Genomic DNA, 24,244 nt, shown 5'->3' on the forward strand with positions numbered 1-24,244 from the left:
GCGGCGTCCGCCTCCAGCCCGGCGCCGTCCCCGGCCGGGCTGCCGTCCGGCTCCAGCCGGGCTCCAGCCAGTCTGGCCCCGGCCCCGGCCCGGCTGCAGCTGACCTCTGTCCGCCGCCGGCGCCACCAGAGGTCGCCTGTCAGGTGGCGGCCGGGCCGGAAATTTGCGGCCTCGGTAAGCCGGCCAGGCTGATTGCAGATTGAGGCCGGCACGCCGGGCGCCGCCGCCTCGGCTGCCGTTAAAGGCCGCCGTACGCGGAAGACGCGGCGCAGTGTTGGGCTTTATTCCTCTGGAGAGGGCCGCGCGCGCCCCGCCGCCGCTCGGTGGGGAAATCCCAGCCGCCGAGATTGATTGCGACGCGCCGCGCGCGCACATGGTCGCGTGCTCAGGGAGCGGGCGGGCCGCGTGGAGCCCGGCTGGAGCGGCGTGTGTCGTCGTACAGGCCGGGGGGAGGGTAATCGGCGTTGTCGGGCGTGTGTGGGTGGACGAGGTCCTTGACATTTGGAGCGCTGCCAGGACTGTATAGAGGAGCTGAGCTGTTGAGCTGTTTGTGGTGTGTTCTGGTGTAACCTTCTCGTAAATGGACGTACGTAGCTCTGCAAAGGTCTATCGAAGTTCGTCAGTTACATAGTCGACTGTATGGTCATTTGCTAGTGTAATGTGCACGCCTGCAGTAGACGCCAGCTTCCTCAGACGGTGCTTAACCAGCATGCAGTGTTTTCATGGTCCTCTACATGTATTTCGTTACATTTTGATCAGTTATAACTGTCCGTATTTTTTGTTGCTGAGAGTTTTCTTTCGTTTTCTGGTTTCGCTATGCTAACAACAGCTGGTGTACCGTCTGTGTGCTTGCCGGTTCATTTTTAGTTTTTCTTTTGCAGATATTGGCGGAACATGGGGAACCTGATCAGGGCCCTGGTCAACTCCATCCAGTCCATCATATCCTTACTGTTCCTCCTCTTTCTCTTCATATTCATCTTCTCCCTTCTCGGGATGCAGATATTCGGAGGAAAACTGAGCGGACTCCGAAGTAACTTCGACACATTTTGGCAGTCGATCATGACGGTATTCCAGGTACATATACACGTCTGTGCGGCGCTCAGGCCGGTGCACAGCCACCTTTGTGCAGCGACACACACACCTGTGACACACCTCTGACGCACGCTGGCCCTGCGCGCGGGTCGGCTCGGGGTTGCAGCAGGCTGCTCCGGAGGGTGCCGCTGCGGCTCGGCGGCAGCGGGTGGCGCGCTGGCTGTGCGCTGCGAACGGCCATGGATGGCACCGGCGGGTGCCGCTGTCGCCGCCAGCCGCTGGTGGACAGCTGCAGCGGCTTGTGGCGCCTGGCTTTCGGCGGCACTGCACAGCACTTATTCTTTCACGTCCCCACCGCCTGTTTATCCTAGTTCCCCGTTGATCTGCATACCTTACTACTTTCTTCCGTTTTTGCCACCTCGCCGCCGTCCGTGCATCCTGAGCATCTCCTGTTTATCTGTATATCTAACTGTTTTTCTGCTGCCTCTCCGACTTTCTCTGCGTTCATATGCCGTTCTCAGTCACGCTCCCTCTCCCTCCGAAGTCTCATATCCGTTCTCGGACACGCCGGTGCCTGTCCCCGTTTGTCCGCCTGGGTCCTGCCCCCTCCAGCTCGGCTAGCGTCGCTGCTGCGGCTGGCTCGTGGCCGTTCTCGCCGCCCGCTCTGTCCGTCGGGCGTGCCTGTCCCGCTCGGGATCCGCTTCGCCCTGTGTTAGCGCTCTGCATGCTTGCCTACGCGCGCGGGTCGGGCGGCCGCGCGCCGCGCCGCCGGCCCGGGGCCGAGCCGGTGGCTGCACGGTGAGTCCGGCGGCGGCGGCCGGCGCCGCCTGACGCACGTCTGCCCCCGTGTTTCAGGTACTGGAGATCGCTCTCCAACCTGGTGGCCTCGCTCCTCAACTCAATCCAGTCGATCGCCTCCCTGCTCCTGCTCCTCTTCCTCTTTATCGTCATCTTCGCCCTGCTCGGTATGCAAGTTTTCGGCGGCAAGTTTAATTTTGACTCGACGACGGCCAAGCCGCGCAGCAACTTCGATACTTTTGTGCAGAGTTTGTTGACCGTGTTCCAGGTATGGGGCTGGCCGGACTGGGCCCGGGCCTGCCGACTGCTGTGGCGGACTCGGCGCCGCGGGCTGCCGATCATGCTGTCTGACCGTGACTCGAAGAGTCGGCGGAGCGCGAACCTTTACGACATTGCGCGGCGTCTGTTGGTAGTTAATACTTGCGCGGAAATTTGTGCGTCACAACTTCTAGTCCTCCAGTGACACTATTTTATAGTTGTTCGTTTGTGTATTGCGGCCCATAAGAGAGAAAACGTGCTAAAAGTGACGCGCATCGAACCATTCGCCGCGGGAGGGCAATGTCGACGGGTCGGCTGGAGCAGCCCGCGCCGAGTCGCCGCGCGCCGCGCTGAGGCCGGCCCGGGCCGGTCGTCGTCTGGATGTTAGGTGCGGTACTCGGCGTGTTTAGTTCCAACTAACTGGTGGTGCATGCTGCCCGGCGGCCGCTCCGCCGCGCCCTCCGTCTTTTGTTTCGTTCGCGACTGCGGCCGGGAAGGTGAGTCGGGGCAGCCGGGACGTCCCCGCGGCGTTACAGCTCGCTCCTCGTCGCCCACATTCGGAGACGACGGCTGGGGTCGGCTCGGACCGGAAGAAAGATGGCGGCGCGCATCGGGCGCCGCCATGTTGGCGTCGACTGCCTGCCTGCTTGTTTTTGCTGTCCGTGCTTGGCCCTGATGTGGTGCCTGGGCGTCCCGCCGCTGGCGGCGGACGTGGTGAAGACGGTTTGATCCGGTTCCGGCGTCTAGACGGCCGGTGCATGCGCGGCAGCTAGTGAAGGTCCCCTGACTCGGGCCTCTCCGTCCAGGCAGGTGCAGGCAGCTTTGCGTGGTGTGCACTTTTGTCCGTGGCGACCACCCGGGCGGCGTGGACCGCTCTCGGGAGCTTTGTGTGTTGTGTTTCTGTGTTTGATGTTGGTTCGTGGTGTGAATGCTAGCGAACGGATAACGCTGGGACACTCACTGACACATGCCCCACGCATAAAACTGTTGTTCGGACGTGTAACGTAAGATCGAGCGTGTTCCCTCCATTGCGCTTGGTCACGATATTCTAGAAATGGGCACAAAGTGTCGCTTGCTGTCATCGGGAGTAAACCTTCCGTCAGTGATGCGTTGCCGAGCTCCCAACTTTGCATCTCCTTTCATGAGAATAACAACCTTGTGCCCCTAGTTCACAACTGTGCACCAGTCCGGCCGGGACCAGGGGATTCCATGGGCTGATGCGCTCAAGCGCTTACCGTGCACCGCTTTCAGATTCTGACCGGTGAGGACTGGAACGTGGTGATGTACCATGGCATCGAGGCTTACGGCGGCGTGGGTGGCTTCGGCGCCCTGGCTTGCTCGTACTTCATCATCCTCTTTATCTGCGGCAACTGTATCCTTTCTGTGGCCATGGGCAGAATGGGTCGGTGGTGTACAGCACATCTAAATCAGCTCGCCGGTTGGGACTGGCGGCGTGAGCAGTCAGTAGGTGGATGGTGAGATGTTCTGACCACCAACCGTCCGCGGACTCTGGCGCGCGTCTCAGCGCGTGGCAGCTGTTGGACGGGCCGTCACCGTTCGCCGGCCATCCACGCGCCCCGCGCCAGCCTCCCAGTCGGCCGTGGCCGAGTGCTGTCTCGTATGCCCCTTAACTCGACGCCTGCAGATATTCTGCTCAACGTTTTCCTGGCCATCGCCGTCGACAACCTGGCCGACGCCGAGTCTCTGACGGCGATAGAGAAGGAGGAGGAGGAGGAGGTGAGCGCCGCCGACCGCGCGCCCGCCCGGGCTGTGGCAGCTCAGGCGACGCCGGCCGGTTACGGCTGTGGCGCACGCGGCTGTTGCGAGTGTGAGGCGTGTGTGGGCTGGTTCCGTCTGATGTTTCGCCGCGTGGAACGTAGCAACGAAAGGGAACAGTGCGCAGCGCGGCGCGGCGCTCACACGAAGTGCAGCACAGCGCGACAGCTCTCTCCGTTGCGCCAACGCGCTGCGCGCAGAGCGCGTGCAGTCGCCTTGCGCCACCGCACGGCCCGTCACTGTGGGCTGTTGCATCTGTGTGCGCCTTTCTGCCCGCCGGTGGGCTGTCCTGGTCTGATGGTGATGTTGATTCGCAGGGCTATCAGTACCAAGACGAGTTTGTAAGTGGCCCGTCACCCCCTTTCGTGCCGCCCGGTGCATGCTGCCCCCGCACCCGTTCAGGCTTTCAGTTCGGGGCGCTCGCTCACAGCCGGCTGCCGCCGCATGCCATCGCGTGACGCACCGTGGCGGGGAGGAGACGCACCGTGTGATGGCGCCAGCGCGCGTGACTGCTCACCTGTGATGGCGCCAGCGCGCGTGACTGCTCACCTGTGATGGCGCCAGCGCGCGTGACTGCTCACCTGTGATGGCGCCAGCGCGCGTGACTGCTCACCTGTGATGGCGCCAGCGCGCGTGACTGCTCACCTGTGATGGCGCCAGCGCGCGTGACTGCTCACCTGTGATGGCGCCAGCGCGCGTGACTGCTCACCTGTGATGGCGCCAGCGCGCGTGACTGCTCACCTATGATGGCGCCAGCGCGTGACCGCTCACCTGTGATGGCGCCAGCGCGCGTGACCGCTCACCTGTGATTCCGTCAGCGCGCGTGACCGCTCACCTGTGATGGCGCCAGCGCGTGACCGCTCACCGTGTGATGGCGCCAGCGCGCGTGACCGCTCACCGTGTGATGGCGCCAGCGCGCGTGACTGCTCACCTGTGATGGCGGCAGCGCACGAGACGACGCACTGTGTGATGACGCCAGTGCGTAAGATGACGCACCGTGCGATGACGCCAGTGCGTAAGATGACGCACCGTGTGATGACGCTAGTGCGTAGGATGACGCACCTCTCGGCGGTCGTCATCTGATGCATTGTGAAGACGGCCGCTCCCGCGTTCGCCTCTATAACACCACGCTTCGCACTCCTGCCGGGCCCGCCCTCAGCGGCGCCGTTAGAAGCTGCGCCTGCTGCGGTCGCCGACAGACGTCGTGACCTGTGGCCTGTTCCGCAGAAGGCGCGCTCGCGGTCGCGCAGCGGCTCCCCTCGGAAAGACGGCGACCGGCTGGACGAACCGGCCGTGGAGCAGGACCACTCGCAGTATGGCTCCCAGAAGCTGGCGGAGCTCAACCATGTGGGGTCAGTGGGCCGCCCGCACGACGGGCTCGGGGCACAACTTTTGGAACTGGTTAAATGGCAGGAGCGGACGGTGGTGAGGGCGTCGTGCTGATATTTTACTGTTCCGTGGAGCATTTAGAAACATTAGCTGATATTGGTATCTAAGGTGGAACTTTCCCAATCTTCTGGCGGCCTCTACCCATGGCGTCGCTCGTGTCTGTCAAGGGTGCCGGCTTAATGTCGTGGTGTAGTAATGCAAGCTGTGTTCCCACAGTGTCGATAGAGTGGGAAGTCAAACCAGCGTCGAGATGGGAGAGGAAGAGATGGAAGACGAAGGCTACGACAATTACGACGAAGATGGTATGCCTTCGTGCACGAGCCATTTCCCGAGGGAAAATGTAGCCCAGGCAGCTCTATAGTATCGCTGTCCTAGCACGAGTTGTTGTTTTATTAGTTCTAGTCGTATTTGTTACGTTTTATGGCAGTGGTCCATCACTAACTGCATTACCCTTCCCCACAATGTGGAAGCAAGCTGAGTTGTTAGCTGGATTGCATGGTGTTAGTCATCAGTTCTTGCCCAGTAATAATCACAGGGATGCACTGTTCCCATATTTTGTTCATGTCTTGTGTTGGTGGTCCGGCTCTGCTCGGGATCTTCCTGTCTCTTCATGCTTGATTACTAGCTCCCTCTCAATTCGTCTCTGTCTCGTTTCACACCCTCGCTAATGCGACTGTCGGAGTGGCGTAACGAGACGCGACCGGCTGGTCAGCGCTCCGACTCCCTGCTCGCCGGGTCTGTGACCCCCCCCCCCCCTCTCCGGGTCACTGACCTCACGGCCCGCGGGTCACTCGCCCGCCGGTCTGTCGGGTCACTGATCGCACGGCGGCCTGTGGAATCACTGACCTTACGGTCCCCGGGTTGCTGACACTGCGGTGTGTCGGGTCACCCCGCCCGCGGTCCGCGGGTCACTGACCCCACAGTCTGCCAGGTCACTGACCCCTCGGCGGGCTGGGCCCTGGCCGGGCGGCCTCCTGTGACCGGACGGCTGACCGACTTGCAGGCGCCGGCCGTCGGCGCGGCTCAGACGATGGCAGCGGTAGCGGCGTCGACGTGGACGAGCTGCCGCCCACCATGCGGCCGCGCCGGCTCTCGCAGCTCTCCATCAAAACCAAAGTCAAACCGATGCCGCAGTACAGTAGTTTCTTTGTGTTCGCGCCGGACAACAGGTGAGTGTGGCGACGGCGGCGGCGGTGCGTTGACGGCCCCTGCGCTGGCTTTCAGAGGACGGCGACCCGTCGGCGGGTGCGCGGCCGCGGCGCCTCTCCGAGTTGGCGCCGGCCAAAATACAACCCATCCCGCCCTACAGCTCCTTCTTCGTGTTCAGTCCCGACAACAGGTGACGGGCGGCCGCAGCGCCCCTGCCGGCTGCGTGTGACACTAACCGTGGCGTGCCCGTCGCGTGCGCCCCTCAGTGACGTCCGGCTTGCGTGTTTACTGGCCGCGGCGCCCCAGACGGCCGGCCGTGCTCGGCGGCAGCAGCCTCTCCTTGCCCGCGTGCCGCACCTGTTGGTCCGTCCTGGTGGCGTGGCTGCATTGTGACTGCTGCCTATCGTCGCTGGTCTTGTCCCCGCGCTGCTCCAGTGGCTGTAGCGAGCGCGCCTACGCGTAAAGAGCATCGGCTAGATCCCCTACCCGATCAGTGCAGAATCAGTACTGAATGTGTTGCGCGCGGTAGTATTTGATGTCTAACTGCACTGGTTAGCACCGCGTCATCCGTCCGCGCACGCGCTGGGCGAGCGGGACCAACCGTCCCCTGGGGCAGACGGCTGCACCGGCGGTAGAGCCCGCCCCGAGCCCCGTGCAGGGCTCCGGCGACCTCGGCCGATGGCCCGAGGCGGATGGTCCAGGTCGGCATGCGTCCAGCACCGCACCTCCGCTCGTCGGCTGCCCACTTGTGTCGCTTCTGAGTCGTGGATCGGCTGATCTTGCGTGAATACGGTGACGTTTCCATGGTGGCTTGTTTCATGTGATAAAATGTTGTCAAGATGTTGCGCGAAAGCCCTTCGGTGGCTCAGTGCTTGTGAAATGTGAGGTGTGCTAAGCATTCATTCAGCTTAAAATGACATAACATTGATTAAGTACGTTGAGTTGTTAAGTAAGAGGTATTCTGAATGATTTTTCGGTCGCGGACCTCGCTCACAGATTGGATCAGTACAAATATAAAACTGGTCGCCAGATGCCAGCCAGTGTAGACGCTGTCTGTATCTGCGTATGTAAACATGGCATGGGCGCTCTCGGGCCCGGGTGCCGTTTGGCGCACGTTTTATGTTTGTACTCTTCGGACCTGTGAGGAAATGTCCATGAAGCGATAACTAATTCTAAAAGCATCTTACTTACCGACTAAAACGTATAATTATTGTGGGGAAGTCACTTTAATTCGATGGGCACGTAAAAACGTTGGGTTTGGTATTTATGATCGGCACTTATTGTCATAGAAGCATGCGTTTGCTTTCAGCATTTTGCAGCGACACCGTTCGTGTGTGCCGGTCGCTGGCCCTCCATCGCACATCATACGTTGTGGTTTTCTCGTGTGTTCCGGAGCCGGGCATTTTTCCATCCGCCTTTCTTGCACCGCTGTTCCCGGGTACCTGTCAGAGTGCAGTCCCATCACGGCGAGAGTGCCGCGCGGTGTCGCCTCGGACGTCAGACCGGAGTCGGCCTCCGCCGGCGGGCCGCTCAAGCTGCGGTGGCTCGGTCTCGAGTCCGTGCGCGCGAGCACGCCGACGGCCGGAGCGTGGCCCGCGCTGCACGGCCGTGGCCTGGCCCCCGTCTGCCTCGTCCGAACGCTAGTCAGACGCGTCCGGGCCGATCCGCTCGCTCCGGATGCCCGTCCGTGCTTCGCCGCTGATGCGCCGCCGCTCCCGCAGGTTCCGCATCTTCTGCCACTGGTTCTGCAACCACTCGTACTTCAGCAACGTGATCCTGGTGTGCATCCTGGTGTCGTCGGCCATGTTGGCCGCCGAGGACCCGCTCGATGGCAAATCGGAGAGGAACCGGGTCAGTGGCCGGGCGAGAGGTCAGAGGTCAGGTCGAGAGGCACGCTCCCAGGCCCGGATGTCACGCTGTCAGAGTCGGCGGGGGGGGGGGGGGGGGCAACCGGACCCTTGCTCGGACGCCAGAACTCCGCTGACAGCTTCTTAAATCTGTTGGAAGCTTTGCATTGTGAGGACGGCGGTGGGTGCGGTCGACATGCCGTTGTGGCATACATCGGCACAGTCGTGCGGCCTTGCGGAATCGCTGCGTTCCCGCACGTTACGTCCAACAAATGTGAGTGGGTGGTGGCCGGTGGGGCGGTCGACGTTGACACCACCTCAGTCGCTGCTGTACCGCGGCTCCTCGCCGGCGCCTGTGCCGCGACAGCGCCGCGCTCGCCTCACGCCGCCTGGCCGCCGCAGATCCTGAACTACTTCGACTACTTCTTCACGACTGTCTTCACGGTGGAGATCGGGTTCAAGGTGATCGCGTACGGCTTCATCCTGCACCCGGGCTCGTTCTGCCGCTCGGCCTTCAGCCTGCTCGACCTGCTGGTGGTGACCGTCTCGCTCATCTCCTTCGTGTTCAGGTGAGCGCGCCGGCGGCCAGTGGCTGGCGCCGGGGCCGGCCGACTGGTCGGGCCTTTACGTGAGGCTCGAGCGGGGACCGGGCGGAGCGAGAGTGGGCGCAGGACGCCTGGGTGTGTTGACGTGCAGCCACTGACCATTTGGCGATCTGTTTTGTATGTTTTGGCTAACTGGCTGTCGATTGTTTGCCGGTGTACTTGTACTGGAGTTGGAGGCTTGGTTAGGTTATCCTCATGTTCAGTCATTTGCCACTTTCGCACAGTTCTGAAATGCTTTTTGCTGAGCAGCCTGATCTGTTGTCACGCCCAGTGCCTACGGCTGGCCCTTGCTTAAGCGCCCAGACCATCAAAAAAGCCCGTGAGACACCGGCTCTTACTATTTATCTAGTCAACAACTCCTTGTCAATCAGGTATTTTGACTGAAAATGGGAGTGAAGGTAGAGAGGTGGAGTAGCCGAAGATGTGAGTGTGACACCTGCCCCGTTGGCGTTGGCGCGGGTTTTCCCATTGCGGTGATGCTGTGAACACCCGTGCTTCCCGAGCTGTGTGGTGGCACCGAGCCGGCGCGAACGCAGCTCACCAAAAGGTGGCTCGTGGCCGCTGCTGGCCACACGCCTGACGCCGCGCCCGGCCAACGTTTCAGAATCGTTCTGCACCCCGCCCAGCACAAACAGTTCATTAATAATATGAGGTAACGCGGGTATCTGCGTGACTCCGCCGGCGCGTGCAGCGACCAGTCGGACCTTTCTCTGCGTGTGTCACACCGTTTCCAGCCGGCCGACTAACCCCGCCGCCCGAGATAACCCGCCGAGTGCGCGGCCTGCGCTAACGGAGGCCCACGGCGGCGGCCCGCCAGCTCTGTCCGTCCCTCTCGCCGCGCCGTCCGTCTCTGGGCGCCGGGAACCGCGCTCCCGGCGCCGCTCGGCTGCCGCGCCGCCTCGCTGCCGACCTGTTGCTCGTCTCGTCCGTGCGTGCGGTGCTCTCGCGCCGCCCGCGCCGCCCGCCGACCGCAGCCCCGCCGCCACGGCGCGCTCTCATGAGCGCGAGCAGCGCCGTCGTGTCGGCAGATGTGCCGCCGTCCGCGCCGGCCGGTCTGGCAGCCCGGCTGCGCGCGCGCCTGGGCAGTGTGCCGCCCGCTGGCGGCAGGGTGTGGGACGCACTGCGGTCGCTCACGAGCGCCTGTTCAGGGCGCCTGTGTGTGGTGGTGAGACGGTGTTTGGCGACCGTGCCCGCCCGCCGTGGCGCCGAAGCCGCGCTGACCTGGCCGGCTGGCGTCTGCCGCAGCTCCGGCGCCATCTCAGTGGTGAAGATCCTGCGTGTGGCGCGTGTGCTCCGGCCGCTGCGGGCCATCAACAGAGCCAAGGGACTCAAGGTGGGCAGGCGGTGCCGGCAGGCGCCTCGGTCAAACGGCAGCCTTGTGTGGAGAGTGGACGCGCGGCGTGACTGAGTGCTTCAACTTCCACCCGTGCTGGTCATCGCCTTTTCGAAGACGTTATCTCAATGTATTGGCGATTCCCGCAACTCAAATCGCACGCCTGAATAGGGCACACCGCGATGCGAAGGCGCCTTTTCCGATGTCAGGGCGCCTCAGTCTCTGTTGGATGGTCTGCCTGCTTACCCAACGCGACTCCGGGGCGGATGTGCGTGCGTCTTTGGGCGGTACCCAGTATGGTGGCACACGACCAGCCGCCGCCCCCCCCCCCCCCCACAGCTGTGGCCTGCGTGGTGCCTGACGTGACCCCCCTTCCTCCATCTTCAGCACGTGGTGCAGTGCGTGATCGTGGCCATCAAGACCATCTGGAACATCATGCTGGTCACCTGCCTGCTGGAGTTTATGTTCGCCGTGATCGGCGTCCAGCTGTTCAAGGGCAAGTTCTTCATGTGCAACGACAACTCGAAGCTGGTGGAGGAGGACTGCCAGTGAGTAGCGTTGGCGCGCTGGGCGGCTCTGCCGGACACCGGTTCTCCAGAGCTAGCCGGGGCTCTCTGTCGCTGTAGGTGATGTCTATCTACTGTTTGTGTTCAGTTCACTGCCATCTGTGAGCCGTGAACGTAACGACGGCCGCACCATTTCGCATAGTTGCGCGGTCCATGCACAATTATCAGGTAAACTCTACTCAACGCGCAAGTGGAAATAATGCGGCATTTTTTGGCAGTAAGGTCACCTTGCACTGAGCGCCAAACAAGAAAAGCAAAACAGAACACACTGGGTGGCCACGAGAGGTAGACACAGTACACGATGTGCACGAACAGAACATGACTCTTTTGTTCGGTGTGATCCCGGCTGGGCGGTGAGCACGTTGCACTCAGGTTGCAGAGCCGCAGGAAGTGCTTTGTCTCGCTTGTAGCCGGGCCTCCTGCGCACGTATGGGGTGTGGGCGATGGCGTGGTTTGCCTAAAGTCCACTATGCCAAGCCCGATAGCAATCGTGATATGGTCAGCACGCTATCTGCCTACGCTGCTGTCTGTCAGTGCGCGGCTATTTGAGCCGCTTGCTTGTCCAGCGGAGGCTGATGCGGCCTGCGTCTGCCCGTTTCTTTCAATCGCGTCCCGGTGTGGTCAGCTCCGTTCCCAGTTCCGTCCCCAGCTCCCTGGTCAGCCTCATGCCCGTGCTCCACCCCAGCTCTGTCGTCGCACCGCCTCAGCCCCGTGCTCAGCCCCCTGCCCGCGTCCAGCCCCAGTCCCGCCCCCAGCACCGCCTCCAGTTCCGCTGCTCTCTGAGCGACCGCACGTCGCGCCGTTCCAGGGGCGAGTACATCGAGTTCATGGACGGTGACGTCACCCGGCCGGTGATCGTCCAGCGCGAGTGGATCCCCAACACGTTCCACTTCGACAACGTGGGCAAGGCCATGCTCACTCTCTTCACCGTCTCCACCTTCGAGGGCTGGCCCGGGTGAGTTCGGCGGCGGGCTCGCTTCCGGCGCCTCCAGGGCCGGCCATGCTGGAGTGCCTTGCGGGCGTTGCTTCTTGGACTCGGTGAGATGCCGACGTTGTGGGCCGTGCCCGGACAGCTGCGACTGTGCCTCTGCCCTGGGTGGACTGGGCGGCGCTAAGTGCGTGTTGCGGCCGCCCTCACGCCGGCCTGCTGGCGCCAGCCGGGAGTCGGCGGTCGTGCCGAGAGGTTTGATGGACGGCCCGCCTCCACAGGCTGCTGTACACCTCGATCGACTCGCACACGGAGAACGAGGGCCCCATCTACAACTACCGGCCGATGGTGGCCGTATACTACTTCATCTACATCATCATCATCGCCTTCTTCATGGTCAACATCTTCGTCGGTTTCGTTATCGTCACATTCCAGAGCGAGGGAGAGCAAGAATACAAAAACATTGACCTGGACAAGAATCAGGTTTGTCGTGGCCGCTTGGCTTCGCGTCGGTACAAGAGTTTGCTCTGCTGCTATGTTGGCAAGGCTCCAACGGACGGGTCCCATCATTAAATGTCTCCCCTACCGACTGCCAACTCCACACCGTCATGCCTGTGCACTCCCACACGCCATCTGGCTGCGACAGCGTCTGTGCGTCTGTCACGGCTGGCGCCCAGCGCTCTGTTCTCGCAACCATTACCGCATCGACGTCGCATGTCCCGCCCTGTACCCGTCACGTGGGCGTATTGCATTACTCCTGCCCGCACTGCGTGTCGCGTCTGCTGTAACAGCGTGCCGCAGTGGGTCAGTGCCAGTGTTAATGTCAGTCGGTGGCTCACCGGGGCCTGCGCCCGCCGTTCCAGCGTCTGCTCTCACAGTGTGCCACAATGTGTCAGTGTCAGTGTCAGTCGGCGGCTGACCTGGGGCCGCGCCCGCCGTTGCCAGCGCAACTGCATCGAGTTCGCGCTGAAGGCGCGCCCCGTTCGGCGCTACATCCCCAAGCACCGGCTGCAGTACCGCGTCTGGTGGTTCGTCACCTCACAGCCGTTCGAGTACTTCATCTTCGTGCTCATCCTCTGCAACACCATCACGCTGGCGATGGGCTTCTACCAGCAGCCGGATGAGTACACCGAGGCGCTGGACGTGCTCAACCTCATCTTCTCGTCGGCGTTCGCCGTCGAGTGTGTCCTCAAGCTGATGGCCTTCCGCTTCAAGGTGAGCTGGTGCGCGCAGGCCGATCGCCTGGTCGTGTCTCTGTTTTCGGTGTTAAATGTTTGGTGTCAATTCATTCTGCTCATCCTTGATGTCTTACATTTGACGTATGACAAAAATCAATTGAGGCATGCGCCTGCTGGCGGCGGCTTGCTTGTGTAGGATTTCGTGTCTCTCATGTGCCGTGTGTGTGTTTCAGAACTATTTCAGCGATCCGTGGAACGTGTTTGACTTCATCATCGTGCTGGGCTCGTTCATAGACATCATCCTCGGAGATCTGTTGGTAAGTCAGCCTGAGTTTATCGGTCTGAGTCTGTCAGTTTGAGTCTGCGTCGGCGCGGTCCGTGTGGTGCCCGACGGACGTGGCGGGTGCTCTCCGGGCCTGATTGTGAGCCCGTCTGTCCAGGATTTGTCCGCCTCTCTGCCGTGTCCGGCGAGTAGCCAGCCTGCGGGCCATGGTTGCGCGCGGCGCGTCTATCTCGGTACCGTGCTGCCGGCGGCCTGTGGAGCCGCCGTCGTCCTGCCGGGCCGGGTCGGCCGGTCGGCGCTGGGGCGCTCCGCCACTGGCTGAGATCGGCCCTCGGCTCCGTCGGAGGTGCGCGCACGCCTGGCTTCGCCGCCGTGCCGTTGCCGAGTAGTCAGTCACCGTCGCCCGGGGACGGCCGTGCCCCGCTAGCCGCGTCGCGTCGACGCAGCCGCGGCCGTGACGGCGCCCTCTCCGCTCCAGCCCAGCAAGCAGATGATCAGCATCAACTTCTTCCGGCTGTTCCGCGTGATGCGCCTGATCAAGCTGCTGTCACGCGGCGAGGGCATCCGCACGCTGCTCTGGACCTTCATCAAGTCGTTCCAGGCGCTGCCGTACGTGGCGCTGCTCATCGTCATGCTCTTCTTCATCTACGCCGTGGTCGGCATGCAGGTGAGGTGGCCGCCGGCTGCGCGGGCCCGGCGCCTGCCGCGTGTCGGCACGTCCGGGCGAGCGCGGCACTGGTCCCTGTCGGTGCGCTGGCGCGGGGAGGCGGGGTAGCTTGTGGTGTGCGCCGCACCTCTGCCGTCGCTGCGGATGACCTGAGGCCGTCCGCTGCCTTTCTGCAGCATGGCGTGTGACTTGGGCAGCGGGGGCAGCCGGCGTGCGTTGCCACGGCCTGGCTGTCGCCGACAGTCGACATTGCTGTCAGCCTCGCTGCCTTGATTCGCCGCCGCCCGGCGCCGGTAGTTTCCTCAGTCCGTGTGCTGTCCCGGTCTGTCTGGCTGCCGGTCCTTTGCCGCTGCATTCCTTCGTCTGTGGATCCGTGTGTGTCCATCCGTTCTTGTGTTTGTACACATGCTCACTCATTACCTTTTCGATCGTTCGGTCGTCGCGTCGCTCTGCCGCTTGCCCGCCCGCCTTCAACTCGCGTGTGTCTGTGGTAGGTGTTCGGCAAGATCGCCATCGATGACGACTCGTCGATACACCGCAACAACAACTTCCAGACGTTCCCGCAGGCGGTTCTGGTGCTCTTCCGCTCTGCCACCGGTGGGTGATAGCCGAGAGCCTCAGAGTTTGGGCGGCCGCGCGTCCACGCGGCGGCGGTGGCCAGTCGCAGAGCTGCAGGGTTTATGTGGAACCGGGTCCGGCCCGACCGCAGGGCCGCGCAGTTTGTGGCCGGTCGCAGAACTGCAGGGTTGATGTGAGCCAGGTCCGGCCCGACCGCAGGGCCGCGCAGTTTGTGGCCGGTCGTAGAGCTGCAGGGTTTATGTGGAGCCGGGTCCGGCCCGACCGCAGGACCGCGCAGTTTGTGGCCGATCGCAGAACTGCAGGGTTGATGTGAGCCGGGTCCGGCCCGACCGCAGGGCCGCGCAGTTTGGTTTGGGTGGCCGCGGGTCCGCGCAGTTTGTGGCCGGTCGCAGAGCTGCAGGGTTTATGTGGAGCCTGGTCCGGCCCGACTGCAGGGCTTCAGAATTTGGGTGGCCGCGGGTCCGCGCGGCGGCTTCAGCTGATCGCAGAGCTGCAGGGTCTGTCTGGTGGCGGGTCCGGCTTGACCGCCGAACCACAGAGCTTGAGATGTTGTAAGCGAGTATTAAGCACCGCAGAGACGGGCGACGGACCGGTCTGAGAGGGCTGTCTGCGTGCTCATCTGTGGTGATTTTGACTGTGTCCAACTGGTGTGCAGTATCTGAATGTGTCGAGTGACTGTGTTCAGCTGGGGTACCGGTGTCTGAATGTGTCGAGCTCCTGATGTTCGGGCCGCGGAGCCTTGGCTCTGAACTGACGCATCTATCTTACCCGGGAGGGCTGTAACGTATGCTACATGTACCGCGTCAATCAAATTATCGTCTGTTGACATCTCTCGATGTTCCAAATGGTGGGTGCGGAGGCGCGTTTTCTCTGACCCGTGACCTCTGCTGACCTCCGATGACCTCTGCTGATCCTCGCTTCTGGCCGATGTGACCAGGTGAGGCGTGGCAGGACATCATGCTGGCCTGCCAGGATGGGCTTTGTGACGAGCACTCGGACGAGTCGCCGACGTCCAAGTGTGGCACCGTCTTCGCCGTACCGTACTTCGTCAGCTTCTACGTCCTCTGCTCCTTCCTGGTGAGCGGGAGTAATACTCAGTCGCGGACTGACTCCGGAAGACATGGACTGGTCGTCGCATGACGCCCATCTGGCAAGTTGAAATTTAACTTTTTCTGCGCCGGTGCGCAGCAATGGCTGCGACGCTGCCAGCAGCGGCCGGTCGCCTAGGGTTCACGGCTTCACTGGTTGGTCTTATCCCAGTCGTCGTGATGGCTGCCCGTCGCTGTGCTTAAGCTATTTTTATAAGGTTTCTCAGAACTGTCCCGCGATAACATCGTATCGACTGAGTTCATTGGGGTCATTGGGGTTCGCCGCGTGCAGCGCCGGACGCTCTGACTGGCTCCAGCCCGCCGCCGGGTCATGAAGGACTGCTCTGACTGGGATTTGAGGCGCATTAGGTGGACATCCCGTTTGTGATAGCTCGTAGACATTAGACGGATGGATTCCAAGAAGAGGGCGCTTAATATGTAGCGCGTATGTCGTCACCAAGTTGCCTCGACACGTCAAACTCGCCTAAGATCACCGCTTGTAAAAGTGTCCACCTCGCAGGACCGCAGTTACTCCTGGAATTTGCTTGCGGGACGAGGATGTTTTGGACACACAATCTCAGTGTGACGTGGTGTCTCAGATGGGGGGCATTGTACCGATCAGCGCGCACGCGCCGCGACAGCGGTAGCGTGTACTGGCACGCTGTGCCCTGCCACCAGCCGCCCTCGCCCGCTCAGCTGGGCCGATCTCACGCTGACACCGCCGTGTCGCCAGGTGATCAACCTGTTCGTGGCCGTCATCATGGACAACTTCGACTACCTGACGCGCGACTGGTCCATCCTGGGTCCGCACCACCTGGACGAGTTCGTGCGCCTCTGGTCCGAGTACGACCCGGACGCCAAGGGCCGCATCAAGCACGTGGACGTGGTTACGCTGCTGCGCAAGATCTCGCCGCCGCTCGGCTTCGGCAAGCTCTGCCCGCACCGGGTGGCTTGCAAGCGGCTCGTCTCCATGAACATGCCGCTGAACGCCGACGGCACCGTCATGTTCAACGCCACGCTGTTCGCCGTGGTGCGCACGTCGCTGCGCATCAAGACGGACGGCAACATCGACGACATGAACACCGAGCTGCGCGCCATCATCAAGAAAGTGTGGAAGCGCACGTCGCCGAAGCTGCTGGATCAAGTGGTCCCGCCACCAGGCGGTGAGGGTGGTAAGGGAGTATGCGCAGCCTGCATCTTGCCCCGGATGTGGCGTGCTTACCTCCCTGACTAAACGCGGCGCGGACAGGGGCGGCGCCGGCGGCGGCGGGCCCCGGCTTCAGCGGCCAGCGCGCCGGGCCGCTCAGCTGCAGCCGGCCGGCGGCTCCGGCCGCTCAGCCTCAGCCGGTCGGCGGCTCTGGCCGCTCAGCCTCAGCCGCCGCGGCCCTCGTCGGCCGGCCAGCTCGGCGCCCGCCGCCGCCGGCGCAGCGGCGGCCGGTCGGCCGCGGCGCGGTGGGACGGCGCGCGCCGCCGGGTCCGCACGGGTTCGGTGCGGTCGTGGCCGGCTCCCGGCCTCTAGCCGTGGACCGTCTGTCCCGCCTGGCCACTCGCTGGCGCGCGCCGCCCCACGGCCGCGCACCGAGCGCGACCATTCCCGCGATCTCACAAAGACTGCGTTGGGAAATCGCTAGAATGGTCGTGGCTATATAGAGGTTAGATAGAAGACAGGTCAATTTAAGAGTTGTGCGCAGGTTTAGGTGTAGCAGAAGTATTGTTTCGGAAGGTTTAGATTAGAAGGCCAATGTGTACGGGTACTTCTTGCTACCGGCATTCAGAGCATCGGCCTGTAATAGGCCGGAATGTCGCCGGCGGGCTGTGTGTTAGTACATCGACGTTTGCATGCGGCAGTGTCATCGCCTAGGACGTGCATATGCGTGCTGTTGTTTTGACTGGCGGGTTAGCCCCGCCATGGCCACTGTGTCCAGTTTTGAAGCGTGAGTTTCTGCACGTACCTCGTGACTGTGTCTAACAACCTAACGGCCTCCGGCGATGGCGTTGCGCAGCTACTCGCCGTCCCCTCCCGCCGTCTGTACATGTGCATGTGTGTGTTGGAGAGCTCGTGCACTGCTGTGTGCCTCCCGGCGTGCTGTCGGCCGCGCGCGGTCAGCCCCAGCGCCCCAGGGTCGGCTGCTGGCGGGACCACCAGCCGACGTCGGCACGCGCTTTTTGTCCGCTCTTGGCGCCAACTCGTGATCACGTTGGACTCTGCTGGTGCTGTCTCTCTGGAGTCCTTGCTGACTTTGTGGGCTCCGTCTCTGCAGCTGCTCTGCCGGTGCAGTCTGTCCGCCGGCCGCCTTGACTCTGTCTTTCCGTGGGTCAGCTGACCTCCGGCATAGCTTTGGCCGGCTGTCTGTCGCCGGCTGCGCAGACTCAGATCAGGCGACCCTGCTGACTGTCGCGTAGCTGACTGTCGCGCAGCCGACTGTCGCGCAGCTGACGGTCGCGCAGCCGACGGTCGCGCGGCTGACGCTCGTCTGATGGCTCTGCTCTGGTCCTGGTCACCGCGTGGGCAGCCGTCTGCTGATTCTGCCGAGCAGCTCGGCGTCTGCCGGCCGTGGTCGGTCGGGGACCAGCTGAGCGGCGCCGGTCCGCGGGCTCGGGTCGCCCCGCGCCGCCCCCGCGGAGCCCGTCCGGCCGCTCACGCCGCCCGCCCCCGCCCCGTTGCAGTGGAGGACGACGTGACGGTGGGCAAGTTCTACGCCACCTTCCTCATCCAGGACTACTTCCGCAAGTTCAAGAAGAAGAAGAAGGACGAGCACTCGCGCGCGCAGGGCGAGGCCGACACGACGACCGTGACGCTGCAGGTACGCTGTCGGCGGCGCCGCCGGGCGCGGCCGGCTCGCCGGGCGCAACGCAAAAGCCCGGCCGGCGCCGCCGGGCTGCGGGGCGGGCTTCACCGGAGCTGCCGGACCGTCCAGTGCCGTACGTGCTGACCGCCGATGGCCCGAGGTGGGCTGGCCAGCGACCAGTCCGTGTACGACACGTGTGAGGCGGAACACTGCCTGTCGACGAGGTCCTGGCTGTGACCCTACCGACTCCGTGACGCTTCCGGTTTGGTGGGCTTTGTTGTATACCATTGGAAGGTGGCGTCACCTTTCTTGGGGTTTACATCGAGTGCTTTCTGCCATCGTGTCACCCTGGCCCGCTCCTCCCGCCGTCGCCCATAGGATGTGTTTTCCGGCCTTCTCTTTCCTTACAATGTCCAGTGTGTTCGTGGGTGGGTGTATTGGCACACTGACGGCATGCGCCCAGTTTGTGGTATGCACAACAGCTCGGCAGACTACCCCGTGACTGAGGGCCCTCTTCGGCTGTGTTGTGCCCCGCTGTCCGACCGTGTCCGGTGCCCCGCTGTCCGGCCGTGTCTGATGCCCCGCTGTGCGGCAGGCGGGCTTGCGCACTCTGCACGAGGCTGGGCCCGAGCTGAAGCGCGCCATCTCCGGCAACCTGGACCAGATGCTGGCGGAGGACACGCCCATGCACCGGGTGAGCTCCCCGCCCCGCCCCCGCCGCGGCCGACAGCGGGGGCGCGAGGCTGTCTCACCAGACGCGGCCAGCGCCGTCTGCCCCTCCGCCTGTTGCAGCAGCGACAGCTGTCACGCGCAGTCACCGGCATCGGCCGGGGTCCGAGCTGTCCTCGCATGGTGAAGGCTGTCCCCGCGGAACAGCGGCGTTGCAGTCGGTGGGGAGGCGTACACGGCGCAGCACGGCGCTCAGCGCGGGCTTTCGGTGTTATGGCTGCTTTGTTTGGCAACACTGTTTGTGTGCACCAGGAGTATGGCCCGCCCCTCCAATGGGTCACGGGGCGGGGCTGTCGGTGACCTGGCTGCACGTCAGAGCGGGCGTCCGTCGCCGCCGGCGGTCACGTGGTCTGACGGGCGCCTGGCCGTCGCGTCTGGCTGGTCCGGAACGGCGTCAACGCTCAGCTGGCTGCGGGGTGGCCGGTCGGCGTTTGCTCGCCCCGCCTGTGCTGGGCTGGTCACTGTCCGTGTCGCCGGGATGTGTCACCTGATCAGCCCCTGCCGTGTCGTCGGGATGTGTCATCTAATCAGCCGGTGGGACAGGAGCCGGCCGCCGTTGTGCCGCCGACTGCCTTGACCCCGGTCGTGTCGCTCGTGGGAGGGTGCCGGGTATGGTCCCGTCGCCCGAGCGTGGGCCGTCACTGGTTGTCCGTCCCCGATGGAGGGGGGGGGGGGGGGGCGCCACCAGTTTGGCCACGCGCCGTACTGTGCTGTCTCAGGCTGGCGAGTGAGCTCTGGGGATGGTCCTGCCTCCTGCTGTCGGCGCCAGTCCGCTTGGGGCCTATCGAGTGTGAGCGCTTGTGATGCCGTCCCTGGTGTCGACACCAGCGGTGATTCGTCCCAGGCGTGTGGCGGTCGGTGAAGACCGTGCGCCGGCCGCGGCCGTTTCGTGTGGGTGTGCGTGCGTGCGTGTTCGTGTGCGTACGTGTTTGAACATCTGTCTTGGTCCCCGCGCGGCTGCACCACCAGTTGTATGTCGGCGCCTCACCCACGGCCTGGTGCCGCCACCGCTGCTGTCGCGTGGGGTGGGCCACCGGCGCGGACGCGTCCCCTGCCGGCGGTGCCCGGTCAGCCGCGCCGCGCCGCCGCCGCCGACGCAGCCGTTTGACCAGCTGCCTGTCCTGTCAGCGCAATCACATGCTGTTCGGCCGGGTGTGGTCGAGTTTCCGCAGCAAGAACCGCCAGGCGAGAGCCGCGCGGTCGGCAGCGCCGGCTACAGTAAGCGCCGCGCCACCGCGCCCCTGTCCGTCCGTCCGTCCGTCCGTCGGCTCGACGCGCCCAGCACCCGCACCGTGTGCCGTCTGTGTAGCGCTTCTTCTGACCCTCTAGCCCCACGTCATGCGGGGAGCGTGTGGCATGGAGTGAGCTCACCGGTGCGTTCATGTCGCCCCGCCCTGCCTCCCTCTCTCCCCTTCCCCTCCCCTTCTCCCCTCCCTCCCCTCCCCTCCCCTCCCCTCCACTCCCCTCCCCTCCCCTCCCTGTCCTTCATTCTCCCCTTCCCTCCCTCCCTTCCTCCCTCCCCCGTTCGTGTTGTTTGCTGCTTGTTGGTGCTTTGTGTGATGTCTGTGTTGTTTGTGTGTTAAATGGCCGCGCTCTGACCGCTTGCGGAGGTCAGCAGCGCTGCTCTTAGACCCTGACGTTCAAACGGCTGTGTGACTCAGTTGCAGCGTTGTTGTTGGTTGCTGGCTTGCGTTGGTGTGCGTTTGATGTGCCGCTTGCGTTCGTGTTTGCACGGCTACGGTACGCTACTGCGCGGCAGACAAACATTGGCTTCTCAACTGTGTTGTATTTTCTGACCCATGCCTGCTATTTCTAGCTGTCAACACGTTTGCCTGTACGCTGTTTCTTTTTTCGTTGCTGCTCCGTAGTTTGGATTCTGCTATCGGACTCCGCTAGCAATCGCTGCGGGAGGTGTCCTCAAGAGCCTCCGTGTGTTTTCTGGTCTTGAGTGTCATCTGAACCGTCTCGAGTATAATACTGGCAATACCGGTCACAAGGTGTATACTACTGCAACATCCTGTAAGCAATGAACTCAATGCTCTGAAGCAATGGAGAGCTTTGCATAGACCCAGCCTTGATTTAATTGCACCGGAGTCGATTCTGAATCCTATTGGTCGGCATATCTCATTGTCTCTGACTGAATGCAAGCAACACAGTACATTTTTGGGTTGAGTCCGTTTCCGACTCATGGACGGGCCATGGTTGAATCCGAGATTAATTCCGATGAAAGTAGTCGAGATATGTAGGTTTGTGCATGGTGTAGAAAACCCCGTTGGACACACCTTTGGTAATGAAACGGAAATGTCTCATCTTCATTTGTTGCACTTGTTGCACTTGTAAGGGTTGCCCGAACAGCATCGTCTTCTTAAAGATTCAGTGCGAACCTTTGATTGGATTTATTTCCGCCATAATCTTCAACGCTAAGCAGGGCTTCTGTGAGCCCCGCCCCACCTTGGCATTGTGAAATTCCCGGTCAACTGCGGAATTTTGCGGCGAAAGGTCTAACGTGCCCGAATATTCAGCGCGCTCCGTCCTGCGCTCTGCGTCAGTTGACTTTTAGCTCGGGTGTTGCCATCGGCTGCAAGCCATCTCAGTCCGGGACAATTAGCGAGCGCCTGAAGCAGCCTGAATCCATCCCGCCACGGGTTTTTACATTGGGGGGGGGGGGGGGGCAGACGCTCTGACCAAGCGGGTTGTCGGGACGGACAGCGTGTTTGACGACCGGCCTGGCTGGCTGGCGTTGGTATCAGTCGGAGCTGGCTCTGGCGTCAGCTGGAGCAGGACCGGAATTACGGTGTGTGGTCGCTGTCAGCGCTCAGCGTTGTACTCGCCAGGAGACCGGGTTGCTGAGTCGAACATGCGCAAGGCTGCACTTACCAAACTCGAACACGGCGTATGGGAGGGCGAACATGGCCTATACAGCGTATTTGCTTCCAATTTTGAAGTACGATTGTTCGGCGTGACTTGTCTCCCTTCGTTTAAAAGTCATGCAATGGTTACACTGCTTCGGGTTCCGGCTGGCACGCTAGAATACATTTGTTCCGTAGTGTGCTTTAAAGTATATGCTCTGCGCAGAGCATCGATGTGACGTCATCCTGTCGATGCATTCAGCGTGTCAAGCTGCATGACTGATGTATCTGAACAGCGGCACGTAGTTTGGAATGATGGAGCTTCGCTGCACGTGCCGTTTGGCCGCTACCTAGCAGGCAGGGCGGTGTTCCATTTCGTAATGATTAATGATGCCCTCACTGACATGTAAGCTTCCTCGCATGTATTTTGCCCACATAAGCCCTTTGCCTTGGAGCCGTCGTTGCTGTTCGGAACTCGTATGAGCGCCCTTTGCGCCATATCAATCGACCTGCATGTGTACCGGCCCGCAGTGTGAGGGGCGGCGACCTTCAGACTGGCAGTTCGCGTAGTCTCATGTAGACCCACCCCGCCGTGGCGACCGTGGCCACATGCGGACACTGCCTCCCTTCGCCCGTCGTCTGACCTGGCGTGACCTGAGGTGACCCGCCCCCAGACCAACAACGGCCACCACCTGCCGGTGAACGGCGGCGGCGTGGCCCGCAGCAGTTCCGGCGACGGCGAGACAATCCCGCTACAGACCCTGCAGCCGCCCGGCAGGTAGGCGGCGAGCGGGCCGGCGGGCGGGTGGGCGCAGTGCCACGCCGGGCCGGGCCGGGCCCAGCGCGTGCGGTGGCTAACGGAGCCCACTGGCTGAGGGCGGCGCTGGGGCCGTGCTGTCGCCGTCTCGCAGTGCGCGCCCTGTTCTGGCCAGCGTGTGGTGCCGCCGTTCTCACCCGACTTATGCGCTTTCCAGAACGTCTGCGAATTTTTTGAGCCCTAACGATGGTAAGAGTACAGGCGTGTGCGCCGGTGCGCGGCGCCTCCTTGGTTGCCGATTGGAGTGGCCCTTGGTTTGTACCGTGTGCGCTCGCCCCGTTTTCGCCGCCGTTTTGGCGTAGCCTCGACAGCGTCCCGCACGACAGCGCAGGCCGCCGGCGCCGGCTGGCCGGCCGCGGGCTAACACCGTGCGTGGTGTGCTGTGGTCACCGACTAACGGGCCAGTGCGCGGCGCAGGGCGTGCCGCAGCAGCCACTGCATCCCTCTGCTGGGCGAGGGTCTGCGCGAGCTGGCCCGCACGCAGGCCTTGGTGCTCACCAGCCTGTCGCCCTCACCGCCGCCCGGTCTAGGTCAGCAGCGGCGCCCGCTGTCGTCGCCGCCGCCGCCGTCTCGCGGGGGCCGGACGGGCGCCTTGTCGCCGCTCTCTGTCTGTCCTGTCCCAGCTTCTGTAGCTCGCGTCGGCTGGTTCTTCTGTTGCCAGCTGAGCGCCCGTGCCGGGCTGGTGGCGCTGCGCCGCGGCCCGGCCCTGCTTCTGCGTCCCCGCATGTCCCGGTCGGTCAGATGATGCATGTCGCCTGCCTGCCTCACGTCCGCGCCGTCTGCCCTGCACTGCCGGGCGCCGATCCACGCTCGGCCCCACGGCTGCCGTGTGCTGCGTCTCTCTGTGTGCTGCCTTCGGCTGCGCTGTACCTGCCGTGGGAGCGACCTCTCGCCGTGTGTATCATAGCAGTCGGAGTGGTGATGTGGTGGCTTGCTGGCCGTGCTCAGGGATGCTGTTTGATGCCAGGTCGCCATGAAAGCAGGCGGGCTGTTGGCTGCTTGAAGTCTACCAAAGTCACGTTCCTTGTCGTCACCGGAACGTACCTTGTTGGGTGAATGCTTCACATGGGGCGCTCGGTTGTAAAGTACTTGCGTGTGGTTGTAAACTACATACGCTGACCTTGCGGTGTGGTAACCGTGACGCCTCGCTGCGAGGTGGCGGTGCTGCTAATGTGATGTGACGCCGTTCAAGCACACTGGTGCCTCTGCCACTCCCTGCGTCGTTTAGTCTGTTATCTCTCTGTTTTGCGGCTCTTTGTGACCGTGCCTTCTTCGATGGCCGGGCTGGCCAGCACTGACGACTCAGTCTAGTAGCGGTGATACGTTAACGAATCAGCGGGCACCGGCACTCTGCCTGGCGCCGCGCACGTGCGATACACGCGGTGCTGGTCACTGCGGAGCGTCCGATGGCTCTGGTGGGGGAGCCTGTCGCGCACCGTGCATGTCCGACACAGCCGACTTCAGCGGCTCCGTCTGACCCCGCCGCTAGTGCCCGAGGCCACGCTGGCCCCAGTGACACCGTCGCCGTCTGAGGCTGGCCGTGTCCACCGCGGGCGCCTGTCGGTGTCGGTGCAGCGGGCGCCG

At 63.0% G+C, this 24,244-nt stretch overlaps 1 protein-coding gene across 13 annotated transcripts in view; it reads left to right on the top strand.

The window, feature by feature from the left end:
* Nucleotides 1-24,244, top strand: part of Ca-alpha1D (Ca[2+]-channel protein alpha[[1]] subunit D) — a 66,109-nt gene that overhangs the window by 39,745 nt on the left and 2,120 nt on the right. For 2 of the 13 annotated variants that reach the window (XM_037213959.1, XM_037213948.1), the window contains 24 exons: nt 1,888-2,098; nt 3,340-3,460; nt 3,734-3,825; nt 4,182-4,205; nt 5,092-5,216; nt 5,470-5,555; nt 6,257-6,422; nt 8,124-8,253; nt 8,652-8,818; nt 10,100-10,187; nt 10,575-10,735; nt 11,562-11,708; nt 11,963-12,164; nt 12,627-12,896; nt 13,093-13,176; nt 13,621-13,809; nt 14,304-14,406; nt 15,326-15,465; nt 16,210-16,639; nt 18,144-18,280; nt 18,861-18,959; nt 20,123-20,212; nt 22,518-22,621; nt 22,818-22,849. In XM_037213959.1, coding sequence (XP_037069854.1) covers nt 1,888-2,098; nt 3,340-3,460; nt 3,734-3,825; nt 4,182-4,205; nt 5,092-5,216; nt 5,470-5,555; nt 6,257-6,422; nt 8,124-8,253; nt 8,652-8,818; nt 10,100-10,187; nt 10,575-10,735; nt 11,562-11,708; nt 11,963-12,164; nt 12,627-12,896; nt 13,093-13,176; nt 13,621-13,809; nt 14,304-14,406; nt 15,326-15,465; nt 16,210-16,639; nt 18,144-18,280; nt 18,861-18,959; nt 20,123-20,212; nt 22,518-22,621; nt 22,818-22,849 — 3,398 coding nt within the window. Of the gene's footprint in view, nt 1-881; nt 1,075-1,887; nt 2,099-3,339; nt 3,461-3,733; nt 3,826-4,181; nt 4,206-5,091; nt 5,217-5,469; nt 5,556-6,256; nt 6,423-6,477; nt 6,593-8,123; nt 8,254-8,651; nt 8,819-10,099; nt 10,188-10,574; nt 10,736-11,561; nt 11,709-11,962; nt 12,165-12,626; nt 12,897-13,092; nt 13,177-13,620; nt 13,810-14,303; nt 14,407-15,325; nt 15,466-16,209; nt 16,649-18,143; nt 18,281-18,860; nt 18,960-20,122; nt 20,213-22,517; nt 22,622-22,817; nt 22,850-23,077; nt 24,236-24,244 lie in introns of those variants that run through there. The other 11 variants (XM_037213950.1, XM_037213946.1, XM_037213953.1 and 8 more) reach the window with 11 other exon arrangements.

The sequence above is a fragment of the Pollicipes pollicipes genome, unplaced genomic scaffold, assembly GCF_011947565.3.
Source record: "Pollicipes pollicipes isolate AB1234 unplaced genomic scaffold, Ppol_2.1 Scaffold_3447;HRSCAF=4054_pilon_pilon_pilon, whole genome shotgun sequence".
NCBI lineage: Eukaryota > Metazoa > Arthropoda > Thecostraca > Pollicipedomorpha > Pollicipedidae > Pollicipes > Pollicipes pollicipes.